Source organism: Gallinula chloropus, assembly GCF_964237585.1.
Source record: "Gallinula chloropus genome assembly, chromosome: Z".
NCBI classification, from domain to species: domain Eukaryota; kingdom Metazoa; phylum Chordata; class Aves; order Gruiformes; family Rallidae; genus Gallinula; species Gallinula chloropus.
In genome coordinates, this window is record NC_140089.1 from 72,349,587 (window position 1) to 72,376,133 (window position 26,547).

General features: G+C 41.2%; 1 protein-coding gene across 1 annotated transcript; it reads left to right on the forward strand.

Annotated features, from left to right (window-relative positions):
* Nucleotides 1–523: 523 nt before the first annotated feature.
* Nucleotides 524–24,883, forward strand: EMB (embigin; the record flags this gene model as incomplete). The annotated part of the gene is made up of 10 exons (XM_084278512.1): nucleotides 524–608; nucleotides 5,096–5,182; nucleotides 7,176–7,265; nucleotides 8,484–8,573; nucleotides 11,759–11,930; nucleotides 13,008–13,096; nucleotides 16,512–16,639; nucleotides 17,743–18,019; nucleotides 18,790–18,823; nucleotides 24,826–24,883. The coding sequence occupies 10 exons, from the start codon at nucleotides 524–526 to the stop codon at nucleotides 24,881–24,883; spliced, it is 1,110 nt and encodes a 369-aa protein (XP_084134638.1).
* Between the last annotated feature and the right edge of the window lie 1,664 nt (nucleotides 24,884–26,547).

Consider the following 26,547-nt stretch of genomic DNA (forward strand, 5'->3'; position numbering starts at 1 on the left):
TAGGCAAACCCTACCAGAGCCAGCTGCCTCGGAGGGCGGCTCCGGCCGAGGTGGTTCTGCAGCAACAGCTGCTTTTAGCCAAAAACAAGAAACGACCCAACCTCCCTACTGCCTGCTTCCAGCCGGCCCCAGCGCGGCGAACCGGGTCAGCTGTGAGGGCCCCTCACCAATTAGCCACCGGTGCTCACCCACGCCCTTCCTTCCGCCGCATAAAGCCTGGCGGGGCCGCACCGGCTGTCACTGTGCCGGCAGTCATATATCCTCTCCGTAAGGCGGTACAGTGGTGCCTGCAGCGGTGTCCTGGCTTCCTTTGGCCGCTCGTTGCCGGACGCTTGCCTGCTTGGTGGATCGGGGCTGCTTTCTTTTGGTTTTTGATCCGTCTCGCAGCCGCCAGGTCTCCCGCGGAGCCGCTCCGGCCCGCGAAAAGCTTCTTCGGCAGCCGCTGCCCGCGGGCGGTGCGGGGCCGAGCCAGCTGTCTGAGCGCCGCCGCGGCAAGTGGGAGTGCGGCGGCGGCTGCGGCACCATGCCTGCCGCCTTCTTCGTGAAGCGCCTGGGGCTGCTGCTGCTGCTCTGTCTCAGCCTCCGCCTCTCTGGAGGGAGCCCCGCAGGTAAATGCTCCCTCGTCTTTCGGGCTGAGCTTGGCCGGGCGGCCCCATCCGCCCTCAACGTCGGTGTGGGCTGGGGCGAAGGGGCAGGGGAGCTTCGGCTGAGCAAAGGTCCTCCCTGCCCCGGAGCATCCCCCTGGCTCCCCAGGGGGACGAAGCGGTGGCCCGGCAGGACGGCTGTCTCTCGGCGCCGCCTTACTTGAGCGGCCTCAGCGACCGCGACCCTCCCGCGGGGTCGGAACGCGTCAGCTTTGCCTCCTCTCCGGCACCCGCTGCTGCTTCAGCCTCCCCGTGTTCCGTCGTCTTTAGCTTCAAAAAAATGTGCTCGTTTTTCTCGTAGGCCTGCTGGAAAGTAGGGATTCTCCTTCCCTGCTGTCCTGTAATGGAGGTGGTTGGTAGCTCTGCTGCCGGGCCTGGGTGCAGCGGGTATGCTGGCTGCGGTGCTGAACCACGTCCAGTGATGCTTGGTCCAGTAGTCTGACACTGTTTGCTTTCTGCCTCATGAACGGAAGAGTTTATTGGCTCTCAGATGCAGGATTTGGAGGTTGAGGCAAGGTAGTGCTATCCTTATGAAGTAAAGGATCATTGAAGGCTTGAAAAACCCCCACAGATCAGTAACTTGAGTTACTAAAATATAGGTAGGCCTAGAAGGTTGGGAGGAGTGTGGCCTGCAGGGACACAGTGTTTTCAAATGTGGTACTTAAAATCCATGAAGGAGAAGGGCCTTAAGCCTTCCGGGCCCTATTCTTGAACTAGTGGTTTTTGGTAGTTAGGAGCAGGCCAGCTGATCCTAAGGAAATAAAACATTTCTACACCTAGTGATTTCACTTGTTTATCCTGTTTTTGAAGTATTGCGGAGTAGTGCAGAATGGTAAGAGAAGGAAATGGCAGATTGCTGATGCAAGGTGTGGTTGTTGGAGCATGCCTTGTCAAGGCTGAAAGTTCTGCCTGTGCATGTGTGTGAGAATTATTGATGTGGCTTTAGCCATCAGTGGCTTAGCTCTGTTTTCAGTGTGTAATATGTAAGTAGTTACATTCTTGTCCATTCCTCTGTTTGCTTTCCTGACAGGAGTAATACTGCTTTCTGTGTGATGATTACTTATGTAAAATTTGTGGTAGCTTCACATAATATTAAAGGACAGGAATTTTTTGCTGTTCTTGAATGGTATTTATGTACCTAATACTGACTGAAGCCATCAGTGAAATGGTACCCTCTTCCAAAAAACAACCCTACCCTCCTTCCCCCCCCAGCAACTCCCAATTTGTTTTTCCAAAATTTCCACAGACTTAACATATTCCTAAAGTGGTTGCTTTTCAGGCTTTTGTTAAATACTTTTGTATTTGTATGAAGTAGATAGGGAGTCTTCATGCTGACTTCTGTGATGAGCTCAATGCGAGGAAGAGAATTTCACTGTTATTAGCTAGGTGTGTAAAAAGCTAAGTCAAGCACAGAGACTGCTTGCACAGGTGTAGCAAAGGGAAGCTCGTGCTCCTTTGGAGAAATAAACCTGCTTTCTAGAGAAGTCTGGAAACTGTGTATTCTGGAGATGTTCGAGTTGAGTGGATTTCTTCAATGGAAAGAAATGCTTGCAGAAACAGTGACCAGCAGTACTTGGTGCATGTGTTATGGAGCCTTCTGCAGCAAATCAGGCAGATAACAGAAGAGGCCACCTAGATTTTGAGAAATAGTTTGGAAAGAATTATTATTCTGTTACTCTTGTCTTGTAAACATTTAGTTCTTCATCTTGGAATTTAAGCTCTTGTTCTGTACTGAGTTGACAGTAACTTCTGTCACAACACTGTTCTGCAGTGTTTGCTGCTTTGTTTGGTTACTGTTGTGATTGCCTAATTTAGTTGTAGCATGTGCTGCCTGATGAGGAAAAGGAAACCCACCACATCTCATCATGCAACTTCTGCCACCAAAGAAGCAAAGGAGTAATGAGTGGAGGATACACCTCATTACTTACAGACTTTCCTTCCAGGTTCAGTTTTTTTATTTGTCCTGACAGAAGGGCTTCTTTTACGGCATTTCTGAGTCCTTCACCTGGATCCTCTGGTGCTTCTGTAGAACTCAGCCTGCCATTTTCTCTTTTCTAGAGGCAGTAAGAGGTTCTGGCAGCTGACTATAGATGCTACTGAATACCTGTGTGTTTACATAGAGTATAAAATTAATATAAATTTAATTTACATTAAATGAATGATGTTAAATTAAAGGAAACTATTTCAGCCACTTTTTTGGGCTGAAAGAGTGAATAGATTTTAAAACCCGAGTTGCTCTGGTGATGATAAGTGTGGTACAACCACATATTTATCCTGAAAATACTGGCTCCAGTAAAGAGCAGAGGCAAGGTAGAAAAATAAATTAATGACCTCATTGTCTCACCCCTTCCTGTGTAAAGATCAGGGCAACAGGAGCTCAGAAAGCTACCACACTATTGATTAAATCTAATGCAAGTCAATTATAGACTAAGGCATGCAGCCATGACTCAGTAGTTCAAGAAATCATTCTACTTGACTTGCTTACATCACTGCTTGGCTTGATGACACTAATGATGCAGTGCTAGGTCATCTTGATCTCTGATGCTATTCAGGAGGTGTATATGAGAGAAGCAATGCAGTATTATCTCTGTGCTTCTCTATATGAGAGAAGCAATGCAGTATTATCTCTGTGCTGCGTAGCTTGACATATAGACAGACAAGAGCCAAGACATGGAAGCAGTGATGACTAGACATAGTGATACTTGATTCACATACCAAGTGAAAGCAGTCAAGAAAGCCAAGCTGGGAACCCTATTACTATGCAAACCACGTTGCCAGTTATCTGCCTTCCTTGCAGAGAGATAGCAGAGCTGTTGTAAGCTTGGCACTGGTACCTTCTAATTTTATCATCTTTGGGGATTTTAATTACTGTGCAGGTGATGCATTTACTAAGCTGACACAGTCAGGTGATCCATGACATCCTTAGAATGCCTCAAGATGCTGTAGATATGAAAATCTGTGGACCTTTCCTCAACCTTTCTGTAAATATTGGAAGCATAATAGCTCTCCCTGCTCTCTGCACCTCTGTTGAGCAGAGAATAAGACTCAAGTCTTATAGGCTGGGTCATGAGCCAGCAGATAGACAGAAGGGCTTTCTTAAGCTCTTAGCTTGTGTGAAGGGCTGAGAGGGGGACCCTTCACTGTGTGCCTAGTAGAGCGGTTTGAAAAATGAAGAGCTTGTTAAGAACCACTAAGGCTTAATTTTTTTTATCATTCTCAGACTGTCTTGTTCCACTCTTAATCCAAACTGCACGAAGTATGATGGGCAAATTGAGGAAGTACTTGGTACAAGCCAGCAAGGGCTCTTATGTAGGCTGTAGTAACTGTTCTGGAGGTACTAGAGGGGAGTCTATAGGTTGTCTATGCCTGTAGTGCTGAAATGGGGTAGGAGTTTAGTAGTGTCTGCTTGTTAGCACTGGCAGGGTGCTAACTTTACCTTCTGCTGAAGGCACACAGTTTGAATAAAATTGAAGAATGATGTAGCTTTTCACTTTTCATCTATGCTTGCAGGTCTAGCAGAACTTACTACCCTTCCCAGACTTAATTTACAACTGCAAAAATGTCCTCTTTCCCCATGTATCTACTGCCCAAATAACTTAAAAGCTACTTAGGTGAGGTTGTGCTGAGTTTGAGGAGGTGTGCATCCTGCTGCTGTAGCAGTACAGTATGTCCTGGAATACCTAACCATGTGAAGATACAGCTTTTATTTTATGCCACCCAAATATGGGAACAGAAAAGAATGAGCAAACATCTCTGTTATATCTAGGGACCTTAATTCTTCATAGATCAAGAACTAAGCAAGTGTTCTGTCTCTTCCACAGCTGTTCCTCCTCCAGTCAAGAACATAAAAAAAAAGCTCAAGCTTTGCCTGGCCCTTACAAAAACTGTATTATAGGTGTAGAGTCAAATTTGCCATGGTCTTAGGGAAAGTGGAGTTAGTTGTGAGTATTAGTTATTGAAGCCCATGTTTGACGGATCCTTTTTTGTTACAGAACATGTAATGTTGTAATGAGATCCTTATTTTATTTGTGAACCTGCTAATCTCTGTTTAAAAATAATTAACTAGTGTCAGTCTCATAAGATATGATGGTCTAAGCCCAGAAACAAGACAGGGCTGAGTACAGGTTTTAAAGTTTATTGGTCTGCTGGAATATTCTGAAGAATGGCTTTGCCTTGACTATAGCCTAACTACAGCAAAAGATGGGTATACACAAATTAGAAGTCAAATAATACTGTGACTGTTTCTTCATCTTGCCTAAAGTGAACAAAAGAACTAATGGAAAGTAATTCTTGCACACTTTTGGTGTGTATGTTCCCAACTTGGGGGGAAGAAAACTTAGGCAGTAGGCTAAGGTGAGGAGGTTCTGTTTGGATTTTCATGGACTAGATGCTTCTAACTCAGTTCCACTGAAAGAATAAAATTTCCTTTAAACCCTTTTTTTCCTTTTTAGAGCCAGCTATGAGAACGCAAGATGCCAGTCAGTCTCAGACAAGCTCTTTGACCAAGATGCAAACTGGAACTAATGAATCATCTCCTGGTAATAGTTTCATTTTAGTATACTGAAAGCTGTAATAAATACTTTTTCCTAGTGATACTATGTTACCATAGAGTTTAAAATTTCAGTGAAGTGTTTTGAAATAAAATCAAGGACCTGAAAAAGCTATCAAACTCCCAGTAATGTATCTGTTGCCCTTAGGCATATATGCCATAAAAGCAGGCAATGACCCTAGAGATGGGACAATTCAGAAACTGGAACCATTGTGGGAAGTTCTGTTCCAGCGCTTATACCTAATTTTTCATGTGAGGATGACTTCTTAAGCTGTTGTATTAGGGAAGGGTACAATAATGTCCTTGCTTTACTATGCCTACTAGCTTCATCTATCTATTTTTAAATTAGATGTGTCAAAACCTTCTGCTGTCTCCATACTTTAATCACCATATTGTGGACCTTAATTGTTGTTTTGTTAGGGAGCAGAGGAGTTCCAGGCAGGAGAAGAAATCAGAATTGTTGATTCTAGCTTTTTCTCTGTAAAGATCAGCACAGCAGGAATTCAGCAGTGTACCAAAGCTCATGCTGATTAATGCACATCAAACATGGGTGAAGTTATATTTATACATGAACACAAGCAAGTCTGGAAAGCTATTCAGTCTGCAGTTCTGTCATTGGAGATAATAGTGCTATTTACCTGGTATTCATCTTTAGAGCCTTTTAGTATGTTGTGTGTGAGAACCAGAGGGAGTGTGATAGCTGCTAGATTCAGTAATCCTTTCCATACTTAAACACATACATCTGAGCTAAAATATGCAAAGTATTTTGTATAATGTGACTTTAACCATTTATGTTTGATACATGAATTGAGGAAGAAAGTCAGTATGAGGAACCTATTGGTATGCAAGGCACCTTTAACAGTTGTCTATTTTTTGTGCGTGGATAACAGCTACCATACAATGGTATGCCTTCTGAATGTATCATCATGAGGGATTTCAGTTACAAACCAGGTGATGCATGTACTGGATTGACAAACTCAGCTGATCCATGACAACCTTGGCATTCTGACAAGGTGTCTGCACACACAGACAGAGGAAGATTCCCCAGAACTTTTTCAGCAGTCTGTTATTTCAGGGGCAAACACTGAGACTAGTTTATTTCTCATATCTAGTCCTTCATAATTTATTTGCTTGAAGTGTTTTGGACTAGTAGTTGAAATTGGCAATGGTCTGTTGTCAACAATCACCAAGTGAACTAGCCTGAAGCTCTCTTCTGAATTGGTAATTTTAATATACAAGCTTATTGTTGCTTAAACTGTTCGAAGCATCGGGAAGGTATGAAAGTGCAGATGGAACAAGCCATATGACATACTGATTACCTGTGGTGTATGTAGCATTGTTGTGAGCTGATATGCTGATAAAGAAAACCACTGCTTTATGAAACAGGCTGGCAACAGGAAAGGCATGTGGTACCTCTGCTTGTCCTGGATCAGTGACCTTTAGCTGTAAACCACTAGCAGGGACTTCCTTCAGAGCAACCAGATTCTCTCAACTGTGGCTGAGGCATGTGTTTTAAGGACTTTCTCAAACTTCAGTGTTTTTATCCAGGAAAAGAATAATTCTGAGGAGATCTGGGCTTTCAGAGATACTATTTCTACTGATCAACCCTGCCACCCTGTGCTTCCCTCAGTGTGAAGACTGAAGCTGTAGCTCAGTTTTTTTCTGTTTTCCCAACTGAGAGTGGGAACCTTTTCAATCCATGGACAGGAGAGATAATGAAGTCTCTTTCCTACTAAAAAAGGCTAGAAAAGTTTTCTTCCATAATGCTGTATGATTAGGCAGATCCTGTCTACAGTTACTGTTTGTATATTTGAGATGCATTATAAAATGGCAATAAAATTACTCTGGAAGCATGCAAAATGTGGCTTAAGTATAGTGCACTTATTTATTAATAAAATGTAGTGCCAGGGGTGTGTATGTGAAATCACTATTTCTTTTGTTTCATCACTGAATTTAAAGCAGACTTGTTTTTCACCTTTCAGAGCACATGACGACTACACAAACTGTCAACTGGCAAACTCAGAGGAGCCCTTCAGATCATTTGATAGTTGGACATAATGTATATACGCCTGGTAAAAGCAATTATATGTTGTCTTCCACTTAAACTGTTAAGCTTCAGTTACCCTAAAGATTCTATTGTGATTTTTCTAGTGAAGTGGTTATGGAAAATTTCTATTAGTTGATAATAACCAATACAGTCTGTTTAAAGGTGTATAGAAAGTAACTGAAGAAACTGGAAAAAAGTGTAAGATTTCTATAACTGTATTGAACTGACCTTTCCTTTAAAACATAATTTCTAGTCTTTTCACAGTATGCTTCAGTTTACTAGGAACATGCTTTAGTATAGCACAAAGGAAATGTGTGTAGATGTGAAGGGTGATACTTCCTTATCTGACCTACATCTGTTGATAAAGCTATAGCTTAACTGCATTCTTGCTCTGTTCTTGAAATGCATGGAGCATGAGAACAGGTGTCATGGTGGGAACAGGCTGCCTATGCTTACAGTTGCCCGCCTGATAGCTGCATCAACCTTTGCATCACCTTATAAAGCCAGTGCTTGAATGGTACACTATCCACAGTCCCTACAGAAAAGGTATTTTACTGTCCATATTAAATGTTATAAATGTAGTTTTCCCACACACAAAGTTTTAGTTGGGCACATAGTAGTCAATATTGATATTCTTTGTGTGTGGAAATTCACTGAAGTATCACAGGAGTTCTGTGGAGTAGTGAGGGACTCTGACCATGTTCCAGTGGAGTGCAGAGTGTTCTTGCCTGTGCATTCATTATAACTGCTTACCTCCAGTGTTCCAGCTGTGGTGTTGAAATGTAGTGGCTTTGGGAATGCCAGTGTTCTGTCCTACTGTTTTTTCTTTTGTTTTTCTACAGTCTTCTACTACTTTTTAAGCAGAGCTTGGAACATTGGTGTAGTCCTATACAGTTTTAGGACCCACCTGTAAGCTCTAGGTGACTACTTGAAACTGGCTGTGAAATACAGTTAAGATTTCTTTAGAGATTGACATTTACAATTACAACATTGGAAGTTTCCAGTTATAGTGTAAAATAGTATAATTACTATAACAGTAAGGACACCACACTGTTGCTTTAAGATTCTGGCTGTTAACGTGCAAAGAATATGAAAGGATCTCCACAGGAGTCAGAATTTGGCAAGGTCCTCTCCCCCCAAGATTCCTGTAAGAGACAATAGCAATACTATATTGACACTCTGCTGTAGGATTATCTTTATAGGATCATAACATACTACTTTGCTTCCCCCACAACCTCGTTAGGTACAGATCTTACATCACAAGACTTCAAGCAGGCAGCCAAAGAGAAGGTGTCTAATGTCACTGTTGTGAAGTATGAGGTAATCCTGCGTGGTGAGTGTGTTTTTTCTGTTCCAGTTACATTAAACGCCTACAACTATATGCAGTCTCTTGATAGAATTAAGATGCTTACACTGAGCATGGGGTGAGCTCAATAAAAGAAAAGATTAGCAATTTCTATTACTGAATATTTGTGTTCTAATTAGTATTCGTGCAGTGGAGAGTGAGATTCTTTTTATTAAAACAAGTGAAACTACCTCATAGCTCTCTGTTCTCCCAAACTGATTCCAGCAACAATTTCATTGTTCTATTGAATCCACTTGGAAAGACTACATAAGGTAGGGTACTCCCTAACATTCGTGTGTTTGCAGTACTGTCGAATTTGAAGTATGGAGGAAAGGCAAGATAAGTCCTTTCCTGAAGTGGATATAAAGTTCTCAGTTGCCATATAACAATTTTGAATTCCTTGAGCAACTGAAAAATCAATCTAACTGAAATTTTTCTAAATTCAAATCAATTAACTTCTTTGCAAAATACTGGTCTGATATTGTAAGGGCATAATCACACAGAATTTATGTTGTATCTTCCAGTGGGAAACTTAAGGTGGTGTCTGTCTTATTCTGTGCATGTACTTTTGGTATGGACATGGTCCGGATATCAGTCTTGCTAGAGGTTAATATTCCACAACATAAGATTTTCATGTTCCATTAATGTGGATTTAGTTTTAAAATAACCTCAAAAGGTATAGGTTTTATTTTTAGCCAGTATAACTAATCTGACTGTAAAACTCTTACCCTTGTGAAACCAATTTCGTTTATTACATTACTGTGTTCATAAACAGCCTCAACAATGTGAGTTATGCTTAGCTCGCTTATTGAATGTAATGTAATGAGTTACTGCAATTGTCTTTGCTCTGCTGTGGAAGGTCAAGGTGTTGCACCAGTAATTTTAAGTCCAGTTCAACATATCTGTAATACTTTGGCTTGGCCTTGGAGTCCTGGGTGTGTTCTTAAGGCTGTCTCTGCTTGATCCAGTGAAGTTCAAATATTGTGTGGGAGTATCTGGTGCTTCCACTTCAGCTAGACTTTGCTGCTTAGGTATGACTTGCAGAACAAAGTCAGTGAACTGTACCTTAAAACTTCCTTTTCTCTCAAAGAATTTGACCTGTGAAAGATGCATGTTTCTTCTTTGACCAACAGCTGCTGCAGGGTAGGTCTAGGATTGAGGTGAAGCCTCAGTTTTCATGGAGTATTCAGATGGACTAACAACAGCTGTATCTACAAAGTGTGAAAGAAAAGGCTAGTTAAAAAATGTCAGTGCTGATGGGTACAAAGTCAGGTGTTTTTATAAAAGGCTGTTTATGGATCAGATAGTGAGTTTCAAAAGCAGACATCTTTTTTGGATATGCTTGATTTATGCATATGGAGTTTGCAAAAAAGTGCAGGTTTTTCCACTGTATTAGAATGTGTTGTGGTTTTGCATGGCTGGGTTCTGGTGGAGAAGGGGGCTGCAGGGTGACTTCTACAAGAAGCAGCCAGAAGTTCTCTGCAGGCCACACAGAGCAAACACCAGCCAGCTCAAGGCTGGACCTGCTGCTGACCAAGGCTGAGCCCATCAGTGATGATCACAGTGCCTCTGGGAATTACATTTAGGAAAAGAATATGCAAGCAGCTGCTTTTTGCCACCAGAGAAGGGAGTGAGAAGATGTAAGAAGCTTTGCAGACACAAAGGTCAGTGAAGGTGGAATGGGGAGGAGGTGCTGCAGGCACCAGAGAGAAAGATTCCCCTGGAGCCCGTTGAGAAACGCATGGTGGAGCAGGTGTCTCCCCACAGTCCATGCAAGGTGATGGGGAGCAGAGACCCCACTCACAGCCTGTGGAGAGGCCCCACACTGGAGAGAGTGGAGACATATGGAAGGTACTGTGACCCACACTGGAACAAACTCCTGTCAGGACCTGCAACGTGTGGAGACAGGCCCATACCAGAGCCAGTTTGCTGGGGGGATTTGTGACTCTGAGGGACCAGGCTGGAGCAGTCTGGGCCTGAAAAACAGCACCCCAAGGAAGGTATCCACACTGGGGTGGTTGATGAAGAGCTGAAGCCGTGTGGGGCTCACATTGGAGAAGCTTTTGGATGTCTCTCCTGTGGGTGGGAGGAAGAGTGTGAGGAATGCCCCATTTAAGAAAGAAAACAGCTTGTGAGAAACTGACTCAAATCTCCATTGCTCCCACCACCCAGTGCCACACTGTGAGGAAAAGAAGGGAGGGAAATAATGAATAAAGCTTAGTCTGTGAAGAAAGTAAGGATGGAGGGAGGTGCTTTAAGATCTGGTTGTACTTCTCATTATCTGACTTTGGGTTCACTGTGTGTGTGTAGGGTAATAAATTAGGTAGTCTTTTATTCCATGTTGAGTCTGTTTTGCCTATGACACTAATTGCAGAATGATCTCTTTCTGTCCATATCTCTACTCCTAAGCCTCTCAATATTTATTTTCTCCCCTTTCCAGCTTAAAAGAGGAGCAATAGAGCAATTTTGGTGGGTATCTGGCTTCCAGCCAGGGTCAAACCACCACAGAATGTTTTCACATAATAATTCTGCTGGCTTGCCACTGGAAAGCAAAGGCAGCCATAAATGTGTTTGAAGATGATTTGGTTTCAAGATGAGCAGCTGTAGCGTAAAAGGCCAGACATTACTGGTGATCTCACAGTATCATCAGTCTTCGCTTGGCTAAAACATGGATGCTTGTAGATATTTGCAAGTCAAACTCTTTCATATTGTTAATAAACTTCTTTATAAATTTTAGAAATACTTTTAAGCAATAAATCCTTTTTAATACCAAATATGAGTTCAGAGAAGTTTAGACTGAGAGCAGGCATTGTTTCCCCTGGTGAGAGCCAAGTACTTAATATGTTTTGTTTTGGGTTAAAGTATGTAGAAGTCTGAGTCTGTCTTGCTTTCAGTCAAATTAATATTTATGTTTCTATATTAAAGCCCTCTAGGAGTTTACCTACAGAATGGAACGACCATGACATTTGTAATGAATGTGTGTAATAACTCAGTGTTGCCTTAAGAAAATCACTGTCAAACGCTGTCTGATTTTGCAATGTTGTTGTCCTGGGAAGTTCAATAACAACATGCTGTATCCACCTGTAAAACACAATCTTGGAATCCCTTTTTTTTTTTCCCCCTCAGAATGAAGAAATAGGTGTCTCAAACTTTTTTTTTTAAACTCCTCTTAGGTGATTCTGGCACTCCTGTGGAAAAAAATATCACTTTGGTAAATGCAACTGCAATTGAACTTTCATGCAGATTGGATGATAAATATTCTCATGAAGGAAATCAAGTGACTTGGAAGAAGGGAAATGAAAAAATTGGACATGTCAGTAAAAATGAAAACAGCTGGAGCATCCAGTAAGTAGCATACTTTAGTTTGAATTGCATGTGCTAATGAGTTATATGCATATACACTGCCCAATACTAGTCACATATATATATTAGTCAGATGTGATGATAATACATGTCAATAACTGACATACTGATGCTGCAGGAAAGGAGAAAGGTTGCAGTTACCTTGAGCCTCAAGGAAGACTTCCTGGTTTTCCTCTAGTACTAGGAAAACAGTTTCTTCAAGAGAAGAATATAGAATAAATGCACAGTTTCTGAGGTCCTGTAACTTTGTTCAGTAACTGAAGTATAAACTTAAGCATGAAATGGCCGGGTCTTTGCTTCATAACTATCAAAAGAAAGTAGCTTTCCAGTAAAGGTTTTTATTGTTTTGAAGGCTTTCTTATCTCTTCGGAGCCTCTAAAGAGATTCAAGAAATGTTGTAGGAAATTTTTCTTTGACACAGTTTACTGATGGATTTAAAAATCTGTAAATGGATTAGTTTTAAGCAGGTAGCTCCCAGTTGATTTCTGTACAGCTTTAGTTTCTTAACTTCAGCAATGTTTACATAACTTCCTTGGTTACTTCTCTCTTACTTCATATACACAAATACAACTAATATATTTCTTTTTCAAAGTAGCTGTGAAATGTATAGATTGCCAGCAGAGAATATGCTGGACTTCATTAAGTGGCAGCTCTTAAACTGTTTTGTGAAGCTGTGCTAGGCATCGACTGACTGATTTCAGAAAGAATAAAATGTTCAAATACTCTCTTCTGAAGTTGTACATAGCATATGTTATATAGATCACATATTGAACCCATGTCTAATTCAGTAACCTGTAGATCACACTGCTTAAAGATGCTTGGCCTTCTGTGTGCAACAAGGGTGAAAATTATATTTATCTTCCCAGGTGTGCTTGTGCTCTTTTTAAATACCATGTTGCTTCTACATTACACTAAACCTGAATCTGAGTGGTTGAGCAGTGCATTTTCTCTGCTTCACTACTAATATCTGCTGGTTTCTTTAGAATGTTAATTAGCAGTCACTGATAGTTTTAGGACAAATACAAGTGAGAAAGCAAACTGATTAAACTTTTTTTTAAGACTGAGGATCTGGGATCACAGTAAGCTGGGAAGTTACAGTTGTACTCTGAAAGGTGAAGAAGAAATCAGTGCTATTTTTCACTTGCAAGGTAATTGTGTTTAATCTTAACTTGCTTTATTTTAAATTTTGCTTCTCTTGGCTATTGAAATTCTGTGTTAATATGGTTTCTGGTTAGTATGGAAATTGGAACTTCATTTGATATGCAGTGCCTGGTATGATCAAGTGAAGTGAGAATCACTATCAAAGACATTTCTGTAGCATGGAGGCATGAAGAGTTTTGAAGCAGAAGCTAAAAGCCTTTTTAACTAAACTTGTCAAAACAACCAAAAGACCATATAACCCTACTTTTTTCCTAAATGTGTAACTAATATCCCCTTCCCTCTCTATCCCTACAGCAGGAGTGAATACTGCTCACTTATGGGGGGGTGGGAGGAAAGGATGGTGTCTTAGAAGTCTTTCAAAAAGCAGAGCCAGTGACTTAAACTTGGTCAAGGACTTGGTGTTACAGAAAGAGCAAGAATTGCCAAAGTGGAGGCAGGCTTTTAAACAAATTCAGTTGTAGTTCTGACACACCAGATTGCTGCTTTGGCGTATCTTTTGCTTTGCGTAAGAACGGCACTTAAGGTTAGTGTGTTTCATGGGGAGTATTAGGCCCTTATGTGTTGTATTATCTTCTCTAGTGGTATTGCCCCTGAAAGAAGTAGGTGAAATCCAATTGAATGGGAGACTTGGAAATAACTAAATACAGGCTGCTGAGAACTTTAATCTCTAATGATAGTTATTCCATTATCTATTTCCACCATCCAAATTTTACAAAGAACAAGGCAAATATTTGATCTGGGAAAAACTTTGACTGGGATATGCAAGTTTCTCTCTGAATATAGGCTTCTAAAAGCTCTGACTCTTCAGATAACTACTCTAACCTCAGCTGACCTAACCAGCACAGCTTTAATTCTCAATGCTGCAACCTGGCTTTGTTCAGTGGGATATGTGTTCATATGACTTGATGAAGCTCTTATGTATATTCAAATCTTGCATAGTAATGCTGATATATGCATTAGTCTCCCATTCCAGCGGGAGACTAACTTGCGATGCTGAAGAAAAATCTTAATAAAGTACAATTTTTTCTAATATCTAAAAATGACTACATATGTTATTGTCAACATGTGGGTATGGTTTAGTTGAATGGCTACCTGACTCTGTGTAACTTGAAAAAAATAAAAATCAAAGTACACCTTATTCTTTTGAAAGTATACAATAACTATTTCAGTAAGGGCAGGAATGACTCAATAGGGAAGTCGTCTTTTCCAGAACAGTGCATAGGACTGGTTGATTTATTACAAGAAGATAGGAGAATTGCTTCACAATGGTTGAATGCTGCCACTTTGGATGCCATAAAAAGTACTGACTTGACACTTCTCAAGATTAATGCAAGAGTGGAGGAAATAGGAAAGAAGTCCTTGAATCTTCCAGTCAATAATGCAGAGAGAACAATTCTCAAACTGAAAGATGAGTAATGTGTTGGTATAGATTCAGTGGTTAAAGTCCATTGTTGCTGAAAGCTAACTGCAATGGTTTTTCCTCTAGGCAGCCAGACATTATTGTATGTGTTGCCTCTCTTACCCGTCCCATCCTGGTGTGGCATAACTTTGCAGTGTTTGAGGAGTGAAGCTTTTACCCAGGGCTACAAAGGTTAAGAGAAGCTTATAAGAGAAGTTCAAATTACTAAATGTTAAGACCAGTCATGAGTATTTAAATGGAGTGAAGTGTTGGAATAGCTATATTAAGGGGTAGAATAGATTTACCTTGTGTTTGCCTTTTGAGGGATCCTTGAGCAGCTGTCCAGGTACATGCACTGTCTTTAAACCAGTATGGAAATCAGACTGGCATATGTGCTGGTCCAATCACCTGTCTGTTCATTTCTTCCACACTTTTTTCTGTGTAGCATCAGTGTGTTACCACCAAATTCTGGGTGATTTAATCAGAAAAATACCTGGGACAAAGCATATATCCTTGCATGTATTCAAGGATTGATCAGTCTGTTAGAGCCAGATACTTGTGTCCTTCATGGTTAATGCAGTCGCATCGCTGGTATGCCTGTAGCTGTGCTTTGCTGCTGGTCATCATGGCTAAATCTACCTGACTACCACATAAACCTATTATGCTGGGTATAAGGAGTTTTATTTGTTTTCACATGTGGTGTTCTTTTTTCCAACCTGTTTTTGTTGTTCTCTTATAAATTGGGAAGAAGGTGGCAGCAGTGTAGTAAAGTTGTCCGTTTTACTGACAGCAGTGAAGATACTCTGTCATTACCCTTTAAAAGGGTGATGTGTAATGATACATATAGAGTGAGAAGACTTGTCTAGTAGTAAGGCTGGGTTGATGTATGGTACAACAAATTCTGAGTTTGTGAACAATGTTCTTACTAAAAAATGGGTTTCATAAAGAACTCCATTCCAGAAATAAAAGTTTGAATACTTATGATAAGTGAACTCTTCAGGGCAATTAGTTTGTGCTCAGCCAGTCAAGAATGGGAGGGAACAAGAACAGTCCTGGCTTATACCAAATTGTTCCATTGTAACTGCTGAAAGCAAATTATTGGCCTGTTTAGTCTAGTGTGACAATATAACTTAAAAGATTTACTGGGTCTGTCCTTACAAGGTAGAGAAATGAAACTTGAAATAAAATTTTAAATAATGGGGTCTGAGGAAAACATGTTGGTAAACATCATAATGAGGGAAAGAAAGGGCAAGGGGAAACACTATCATCATATACTTGCTCACATAACTCTTTGTATGATGTGCCAATATATTCAGCAGCTTTTTCTCTTTGGTCTTGGAAGGCTGTGGTCAGCCATAGTTATGGCTGGGACAAGTAGCTCAACTTATGTCTTGTTTCTTGTGGCCATGTTCTATCCTTAGAAAGACTGGACCAACAGTTGTTTTTACTGGCATTCCCCTGGAAGTCATTACTTCAGCTCACAGTGCTTTGTAACTACAAAGCACTCTATCTGCAAACTTTGTCTTAATTAACAAACGTTCTATGCAAGTACAGCTTGCCAGGTACCATTATGTGGCAGCAGTATGACTGGAACAGACTTCCAGCAGTTTTTTCAGATTGAGTGAAAATGCAGAAAAACTAGTATGTTTCTAGTGCACTAGAACTTAAGCATGTAGCTCACAGCTGTCAAGGAAGGGAAAATGGAGAAGGGTAGAAATCAGTCTGGTGTTAACTTGGTTTTCAGTGTTGACAACTGTGATCAGACAGCAACAAGAGAACAGGATTCCTGTAGTCTTCTACACAAATTCTGTATATGGAATATCAGCCTGAAATGTCTCCTTGTTTAGATCATGTTATGGATTATAGAATCATTTGTGCTTTTAAGGGAAAAAGAAGGAAATGGTTGGCTATAAATACATACCTAAATATAATTTATTCTTTTGGAAAGCTGTAATTAAAACCTGTAGCTCTCACTTGATGAACTTTTTTCTACTTGTTCTTAGTACCAATAATTGAAGGAAAAGATAAACCCATAGTCAGTTACGAAGGAGATACGGTTGTAATGATTTGTAAATCTTATGGCTATACTCCCATTGCTTGGACCTGGTATAGGACCAATGGAACTGAACAGGTAAGGCTTCTGTCAGTTTTGCTTGGCCAATGCGGCAAAAAAAGTACAGACATGCTGTGAAATATAATGACTTTACACTGCAGGCTGTGCAGATTGCATTTCCATTAAAGTTAGTGTCAGTCTCTACTCATGGGAAAATACCCTTGATATTTAGAAGTATTCATTGCTACAGAGATATAGATTTTTGTCTGTTTTGTATGGTGTTTCTTTTCCAAAATCCTTTACCTATACTCTGACAGCCCAGATAAGTGCAAAACAAATCAGGTGGGTATTGAGACTTGTTCTTACTGTATTAGTGATGGCTATAACACTCACATCTTATTTGGTGATACCTTAAAAGTGTCTTGCTATAAAGGGTTTTGTATTGGAGGCTTGAGGGAGAACAGGAACATATCCCTGCTATTCCTCCTCTTCCAGGTACAAGTAATTCTGTATTTCCTGACCTTTATGACTCCTCTGAGGCTCTAGACCTGAAGGAGGTAATCGTATGGTGGAGACTGCTGTGCCACTTGATTCCAAAGAGGCTGAAATATCCTCAGCGGTTTCTCTCACTGCACAGTTTCTCTCCACATGCATACCTTTCAGGATTCTCCTTAGCCTTGGAGGTGTATCCACTTTTTCCCAGCCCTTTTCTGGGGGAGGCACTACTAACTGTGTGGAGATAAATAGATCTATTGCCATTGTACTGTTGCAGAGTAGCACTGACTTGTATGAGTGTCAAGGTATTCATGAGTGAAGTAGCAATCACAGTTCAACTTCACTGAAAGATTATGCTTTGTCCTGTGATGTAATCTGAGCATTAGATCCTGACACCGGAAGCTGGCTTTCTCTTTGGAGAGTCAATACTGGAGGGTACCTTTCACCTGACTTTAAACACACTAAAGCATGTCAGACAACTTGCTTAAAGTGCATGTTCCTTTATTGAATATGAAGGGAACCAGTGTGGCCAGCAAGGTAAATCCTTCCCTTGGAGGTTAGCTAAACTTGCTTCACAAATGCTCTTTGTTCTTAACTCACTTTACATCTCTCTATAGAACAATCTGTTGATAACTTGATTAAATCCTTTGCTGTTGCATTAGTAAGACTTGTGGTTTCTTTTTCAGATCGCCATTAATGACTCTGTACTGGCAGACAAGTATGAAATTAATAGAAAAACTGCCAATGTAACTGATCTGAAGATAATGAAACTCACCAGCGAAGATGATGGTGTATATTGGTGTGAAGCTGCTTTTGAACTAGGCAAAAGCAAAGGGAAAGTGAAGCTTAAAGTTCTGTCCTTCACAGTGCCTCTCAAACCCTTTCTAGCAATTGTGGCTGAAGTTGTTACTTTAGTAACTATTGTTTTCCTTTATGAGATGTATTCAAAAAAGAAAGAGAAAAGTGCTGGTAAGTGGGGGTTTTTTCCTAGTGTTTGATTGAAATTGCAGCCAAAGGTAGAAAGCTATGACCCATAGTGTTTTATATGTGAAGTTCAGAGTGGTTTTTTCACATCTGTATTTTTTTTACAAAAAGCTACTAGAACATTACACTATTTAAATTTTAATCTCTTCCACGAGTCTTGATTCAGGTACAAAGTACTTCAATAGGCAGTACTTCCCCATAAAGGATTTGGTATAGTCCTTGTTTTTTTCTTGACCAGTCAAAGCAATGGAGAAGCTTTAACTTTTGGGGGAATGCATAGATATGGAAGCAATTGATAGTGGTCTTGAAGGGAGAGGCTTCTGTGAAGAAATTGAGTAAGAAGGAAAAATGTATTAAAACAGAATGCTCTAATGTTGGTGGCATAACTTAAGGTACACACAGGTGAGCTGAACTAGATGGGGAAGATGAAACAGAAGTGATACATGAATTCCATATATATATGTCTGTATTACACAAATGCATACATGTATCTCTTTCTAATTTTATGCATAAAAATATAATATGATAAACATTAAAATAAGATTAATCAAACTTGATCAAAATAAGCTCTTTGGCAGATTTCAAAGTAATTCCATTGAACAGAAGATAATTTAAATGGCAAATTTAAGAAAGTTAATAAAATGCAAAAGTAGGTTTGTTTTGCTTAGATATGAAGTAGTATAATTAAAAAGAACTTTGGTAGTTGTTGTTAAATTGAGACCTTACAGAATCCTTTTTCTGTTCTACAGAAGATGAAAACAAGTTCGACCAAATGGAACAACTGTAAGTTAAGAATCTGTTTGTCTTGCTTATTTGTGTGTTATATAAATTTATACCACCTTGTTGATGCAGCTAGGAAGTATTAATGATGAATGTGAATGTACAGATTATTTCTTTCCTTGAGACTTCCTAATTCCAGAATACAGAAAATGCTGATTTCTACCTAGCACTTAATTTTGCTGTGTGGAAAACACTTCAGTCTTTTGTAAGAGCACCATGTGCCCTCACTATAAACTCATTCTAAAAAGCTGTAAGTATGAGGAACCCAGTTCAAACAACTGCAGAAGCATGTTGCAGTGCAGGTTTGGGGTGCAGGGAATGTAACAATATTCTTGCAGCAGGAGACAGCTCCGATCACGGTTGTGTCCTGTGTGAGCTGATTAGGGATCTCCTCAGCCGAGCAGCATACCTACAAGGAAAGGTAGATGTTCTCAAAGATAAACTAGACAGCATCAGGGAGGCTGAAATAGAGATAGATCAGAGGAGCCAGGTTCTGTCCTCCCAGCTGTAGAAGTGTGAATACTCAGCAGATAGCGTCCAGGACCAGAGTGACCCTGTACCCTCCCCCAGGCAGGACAGCCTAAATGAAAGGGACGAATGGAAGCAGATACGTGGCAAGGGTAGTAAGAGAGTGCCTTCCATGCCTATCCTTCCACCACAAGTTCCTCTGAGCAATAGATATAAGGCCCTACTACAAGGGAACCACCCAGATAATGAGATGGCTGATAGAAAAATGCCTCCTGAGGTGGTGTTCCCTAGGACAAGACCCCCTAAGCAAATCATCACAACAGCCTCTGTTAAAACAAAAAGACTGGTCATTGTCCTCCATTTGGAGGGAACTGAGGGCCCGATCTGTAGGCTGGACCCTCTAGGGAAGTCTACTGCCTTAAGGGAGCTTCAGTTAGGGACTTAAAGAGACTCTCAACCTTGGTCAGGCACACGGACTATTATCTGCTTTTAATTTTCCAAATAGGTAGTAATGAAATCCATAAAAGAAAACTGAGGATCTTTAAGAAAGATTTAAGGGCCCTGGGATGCATGGTACAAGGATCTGGAGCATAGGTAGTGTTTTCCTCCATCATTCCTACTACAGGGAATGGGGAGGGATGGAGTGAGAAGAGCCAGGAAATTAATACCTGGCTCAGAGCATGGTGTGAGAAACAGAACTTTGGGTTCTTTGACAGTGAGCTGGCTCGAGACTCATCAGCCTTGCTTTCTAGGGATGGGGAGCACTTATCCCCAAGGGGCAGAAGGATACTGTCAAAGAAGTTAGCAGGGCTCATTAATAGAGCTTTAAACTAGAAAAGAAGGGGGAGGGGGACAGGGCCAGGCTAGATGGAAAAAAGCCTGGTGTGGTGGTCAAGTTATTGAGGGATGGTGTGCTAGCAATGACCTCTGGTCAGCCACCCTAGTTAACCAGGGGGATAGTGTGCTAATTCAGAGTAGAAATGTAACTACTATTGATGGGCTAGGTAACTTAACCAGCTGTCATTTGGAAAACAAGGCTTCCCTAAGGAGTGTATCAAGATCAATAGACCAGGTGAAGTGCATCTACACCAATGCATGCAGCATGGGCAACAAACAAGAGGAATTAGAAGTCCTTGTTACTAAAGGAGACTATGATGTGATTGACCTCACAGAAAAGTGGTAGGATAATTCACATGACTGGAGTGCTGCAATTGCTGATTACAAACTATACAGATGTGACAGGCTGGGTAGGAGAGAAGGTGGGGTAGCCTGGTATGTCAGAGAATGTTTTGACAGCCTGGAGCTGGAGTATGGTGATGACAGGGTTGAGTGTCTCTGGGTAAAAATCAGAGGGGCACAAAATCAGGGAGATATAGTGATGGGAGTCTACTATAGATCACCTGACCAGCAGGAGGAAGCTGATGAGTTGTTTTTTAAACAACTGGGAGAAGTCTCCTGATCACCAGCCCTCATCCTTATTGGGGACTTCAACTTACTGGATGTCTCCTGGAGGTACAATACAGCAGGGAGGAAGCAGTCTAGCAGGTTCCTGAAGTGTTTGGAAGACAACTGCCTGACCCAGCTGGTGAATGAACCCACCAGGGAAGGTGCCCTGCTGGACTTGTTGTTTGTAAACAAGTGGGGAATGTGAAGGTTGGAGGATGCCTGGGGCATAGTGATCATGAGTTGACAGAGTTCTTAGTACTGGGAGAAGTAAGGGAGGCAGCAGAACAAGAACCTTAGACTTTTGTAGGGCTGACTTTGGACTGTTCAGAAAGCTGCTTGATAAGATTTCATGGGAGGCAGCTCTTGAGTGCAAAGGAGCCCAAGAGGGTTGGTTGCTCCTCAAGAAGGAAATCTTGGCGGTACAAGAACAGGCTGTCCCAGTCTGCCAGAAGAGGAGTTGGCAAGGAAGGAAGCCAGCTTGGCTGAGAGATCCAGGAAGATATTTGGGAAAAGAGGGAAAAATACGAGCTGTGGAAGAAGGGGCAGGTGTCTTTGGCCGACTGTAGGAATTTAGTGAGATCATGTAGGGAGAAAGTCAGAAGGGCTAAAGCTGAGCTGGAACTCGGACTGGCCAGTTCTGTAAAAGATAATAAAAAGTCCTTCTATGGGTATATGAACAGTAAGAGGAGGGTCAAGGAGAATCTCCACCCCTTATTGGATGCAGAGGGAACATTAGTGACAAGGGATGAGGACAAGGCTGAGGTCCTTAATTTCTTCTTTTCTTCAGTCTTTAATAGTAAAAATGGATATTCCCTGAGTACTCATCCTCAGGAACTGGCTGACAGAGGGGAAGAATAGCAAAGTTCCCATGGTTCAGGAAGAAATGGTTAGTGACCTACTTGACCAGTTAGATACCCACAAGTCAGTAGGGCCAGATGGGATTCACATGAGGATGCTGAGAGCTGACAGATGTGCTTGCCAAACCCCTATCCATCATCTACCAGCAATCCTGGCAGACTGGGGAAGTTCCACTCAACTGGAGGCTGGCAGATGTGACACCCATTTACAAGAAGGGTTGGAAGGAGGATCCAGGGAACTACAGGCCTGTCACTCTGACCTCAGTCCTGGGGAAGATCATGGAGAGGGTTATCTTGGGAGCTATCATGCAGCACATGCGTGATGGCCAGGGGATCAGGCCCAGTCAACACAGGTTTACAAAAGGTAAATCCTGTCAAACTAACCTGATCGCCTTCTATGACAAGGGGACCCAATTAATGGACAAGGGAAAGGCTGTGGATGTGGTCTACCTGGACTTCAGTAAAGCCTTTGATTTTATTTAGATTTGCAAATTGGACTATTGTAAAGCATTCTGACTGAAAAACTGGCTGCCACTGGCATTGACAGGTGGACCCTCAGCTGGGTTAAAAACTGTCTGGATGGATGGGCCCAAAGTGTGCTGGTGAATGGAACAAAATGCAGCTGGAGGCCGGTCACGAGTGGCGCCCCCCAGGCCTCAGTCCTGGGTCCAGTCTTGTTCAACATCTTTATCAATGACCTCAATGAAGGGATTGAATGCTCCCTCGGTAACTTTGCAGATGACACTAAACTGGGAGGAAGTGTTGATCTGCCTGAGGGTAGGGAGGCTCTTCAGAGGGATCTGAACAGACTGGACTGATGGGCTGGGGCCAATGGGATGAAGTTTAACATGGCCAAGTGTAGAGTGCTGCACCTGGGACATAACCCCATGCAGCGCTACAGGCTTGGGGGAGACTGGCTGGAGAGCTGTCAGGCAGAGAAGGACCTGGGGGTGTTGGTTGACTGCAGGCTGAATATGAGCCAACAGTGTGCTCAGGCAGCCAAGAAGGCCAATGGCATTCTGGTTTGTATCAAAACCAGTGTGGCCAGTAGGTCTGGGGAAGTGATTGTGCCCCTGTACTCGTTTGTGCATTGTACGCATTGGTGAGGCTGCACCTCGAGTACTGTGTGCAGTTCTGGCACCTCACCATAAGAAGGACATTGAGGTCCTGGAGCAAGTGCAGAGAAGGGCAACCAGGCTGGTGAAGGGGCTGGAGGGCAAATCCTATGAAGAGTGGCTGAGGGAGCTGGGGCTATTTAGTCTGGAGAAGAGGAGGCTGAGGGGAGACCTTATCACCACCTACAACTACCGGAAGAGAGGTTGTAGAGAGGTGGGCGATGGTCTCTTCAGCCAGGTGACAGGAGATGGGACAAGGGGAAATGGCATGAAGCTGTGCCAGGGCAGGTTTAGATTGGATATTAGAAAAAAATTTTTTACTGAAAGAGTTGTCAGGGCCTGGAACAGGCTGCCCAGGTCAGGGGTTGAGTCACCTTCCCTGGATGTGTTCCAAAAAAAGGGTAGATGAGGTACTTAGGGATATGGTTTAGCATAGGCTGGGAATGGTTGGACTTGATGATCTTCAAAGGTCTTTTCCAACCTTGTGATTTTGTGAAGTTTCTGGTAGAAGCTTTACAAAAGAGGCTTTGATTCTTTTCTTTTTCTCATACATATTTTATTTGTTCATATTAACATACATTTTTCTCACTTGCATGTGAACAAAGCCCTGACAGTCCCAGGTAAGTCTGTAGCTGCTGGGATGTTGGCAGCTCATAGTGTTGGCTGTTTTGGTGGTAGCTCCATCCTCTCTGGGAAAGGGGGGCCTCTGACATGCTGATTGCTTGCACTATCTAGACACAGCAATGGCTGCACTACTGGTGCCAAAGGAGCAGGTGGAGGCACTTCTGCGGCTGCTCTGCTGCTTGAGGGTTGATGCCTCTATGCTGGCTTCCCGCTCCTTAGGATGATGCATTTCTAAAGGCTTGCTTGTGGAAATAAGCTATGTTTCTCTCTCTCTGCCCAGTCACTTCATATGGCCTGCTAACTTTCCCTTGTTTTAAGATGCAGCCTAACAGTTCTTTAGATGTGTCCAGTCTACTCCAGTTTTCTTTCCTTCAATTTCTTCTGTACATGTCTATCTCCCTCTTGTCCTGAGTCCTCTTTTCCTTGAATTTCTTGCTGCATTGACCTTCTTTTTTCCTCTGTTGCATTCACTTTACCATTCCTTTTTTCAGTGCTAGCTGAAAACATATTTTAGTGCTTTTTCCCCTTATCTAAACAGCTTTAAATCTGTAATTCAATTATAGTATAAAGTGGGGATATGTCTTGGGAATATAGTATGCTATTATACTGCTGAGTGTTTGGGGATGTGTTTTGGATGGAAAATTGAATAGCTGCCCTTGTTGCACAGCCGTGCTTCTTATGAGCATGCTGAAACTATTACAATAGGTTTGTAACACAGAATAGTGCGCTAAAATATTTTTAGACTTGAGCTGTGGGATGTTTTCGTCAGCAACTTGATCTTTATTTGATATTATATCTTAAGTATTCCTCATACATGTTTATCTATTAAACCACGTACTACTTGATTTTAATAACTGAAAGCTGAATTTCAACTACTAGCTCTTTAGAAGATAAATTTGTATACCAGAGAATGGCTTTAAAGGAGCTCTTCTGGTCCGTGATGACTAATATACAGCTGAACTTGGTTGGGGAGGTTATAATTAAAATGCCACATCCAACAATGAATTAGGTGGGAGGCTAGTGATTCAGAAACAGATTTTTTACTAAGATAATTTTTAATCCAAGTCTTGATTGTGACCAATACCATATAGCTAGCTGTATATTGTTCCTGTTGGACTATTGTATCACTATTTCTACCTGTGTTCTGAGAATGTTGAGCTGTATATTGCTTGTATATTTGAATTTTCATTTTACATATGAATTCTGGTCCATCAGTTCATACAGCTTATAGGAGACATTTTTTTGGAATATCACTGTTATGACTTCTGCCCAGAATCTTGTGGGATTTTTGAGGGGGATTTAGTTGAGCCTTTACTACTTGTCTGAAAGACTTGAAGTGTCAGTATTTTGGTAGCATAAATTTTTTTTAAATAGTTTTTTCTTAACTTCACAATCTGTAAGAGAAAATCAAATACACTTCAGATGTAATCTTTGATCAGATTGCAGTACTAGAATGACTGTCTTCATCCTGTGCTTAAACCTCTTTTTCTTACAGTAAGTCAGAAGAAAGCAATGGTCTGGAAAACAGTGGTGCTAGGCACAGAAACGTTTAGTCTGGTTCCTAAGAAGGTAAGAGATGAAACAGACCAGATTCTGTTTCTCTTAAGCAGCCTAACAGGAGGGCAAAGAAATCCACTGTGCTATCCCAGTCTATTTTGATGTAGTAACAACGTAGTAATAGAACCATTGTTTAGATAAAACAATATGTAGTCATTCATGATGTATTATCAGCAAGAAAGTGAGTCCAAAACCTCTTAATTCAGTGCTATCATCATTGTGATTTAATAGTTCTGGTCACTCATGCAGCCCTTCAATAGGGCCCAGGTTAACCTGCTTAATCACTTGGCTACTGATCATTAAACACTTCTGTGAATGCCAGGGTAGGTGCTGAGATGCATAAGGATTGCTGATGTATCCAAAACTTGTATGCTTTCAGGCTGTATTTTGGGTGTTGAATGAGTCTCTTGGAAAGGATGCAAGTGAAGAATGTGACAGTATCAGGGATATGAAACAAGGGATTATAGGAGGCTAGGAAAGACAACAGAATTTAATAAATGGTGACTGAAGGGATTAGTGGTTGAAGGAAACAGAGGATGATACGTATCCCCGTGGAAGCTACATAATGAAGCTCCCCGATTCTGTGCTGCCTTTACAGTCTAATTACAGGCTGCTTATACTTATGCCAGCTGGAAATGCTTATCAGAGGATGGTCTGACAGTTGAGGACACTCTAGCTATTTCCTCTTGTTTTTCCATCTCTGCATCTGGTATCCCGATCTCCAATCTCAAAATGAGGTGTGAGTGACTTTGCATTCATGTCACTGCTGGTGCTTTTTGCCCACCATGAGTTATCTACCCGAAGGAAATTTTTTCTAAACTCTTTGTTTTAAAGAACAAAAGTGTCAGGTAAAGCTCAGAATAATAAATCAGAAAATAATAAGGAAAAAATACTTTCCAAGAGTATATTGTCTCCTGTTTTCTGCATGTTAATTGTTGATTGCTGCCTTAATTTCCAAGGATTTGTCCCATATTGCATCAAAGGTCTCACTTAGTGAATCACTAAGGATTCAGATTTGCAAATTGGACTATTGAAAAAAGGTGTAAAATATAAACTAGAATGTTTATTTTTTAAAAAGGAAATATTAAGCAGCAGAATAATAGAATTTATATTATATTATAAGGATATGTATTTCTTTAATTCAGGAAACTTAAGCCTACAGAAGCGGAAATCATCACAAAGCTACAGAAGATGTGTGCGGCTATACACTGTAAACATTCACTATGCTTTTAGTAAACTTCTCTACACTTAGGAGGAATAAGATTCTTTTAAAATAGCTGTGAAACTTGTCTATACAGGTGATAATGCATTCTGATATATGGCATTTAGACCTTTGCTGTCTGCAACATTGTGATTTTACTACTTAATGGCAGTTTTTCCATGATCAGACTTCCTGTTTTATGACTGATCTTTGTCCTAAATTGAAACTTTGCATTCACTGAATGAACAGGTAAAATGGAGCAGGCCTGTTATCTAAGTGCTGTAAAGCTGGACTTGTAAGATCAGAAAAGTATTTCCACCAAAGAAAATGGCTTTTACTAGCAGATGAAGCAAATGTGACAGTCATTTTTACCAAAGAAATAGTCAAAGGGAAATCTTTATCATGGTTTAAACGAAACGTTAACAGTTGGCTCTGATCAGTGAAACTTTATTCTTACTC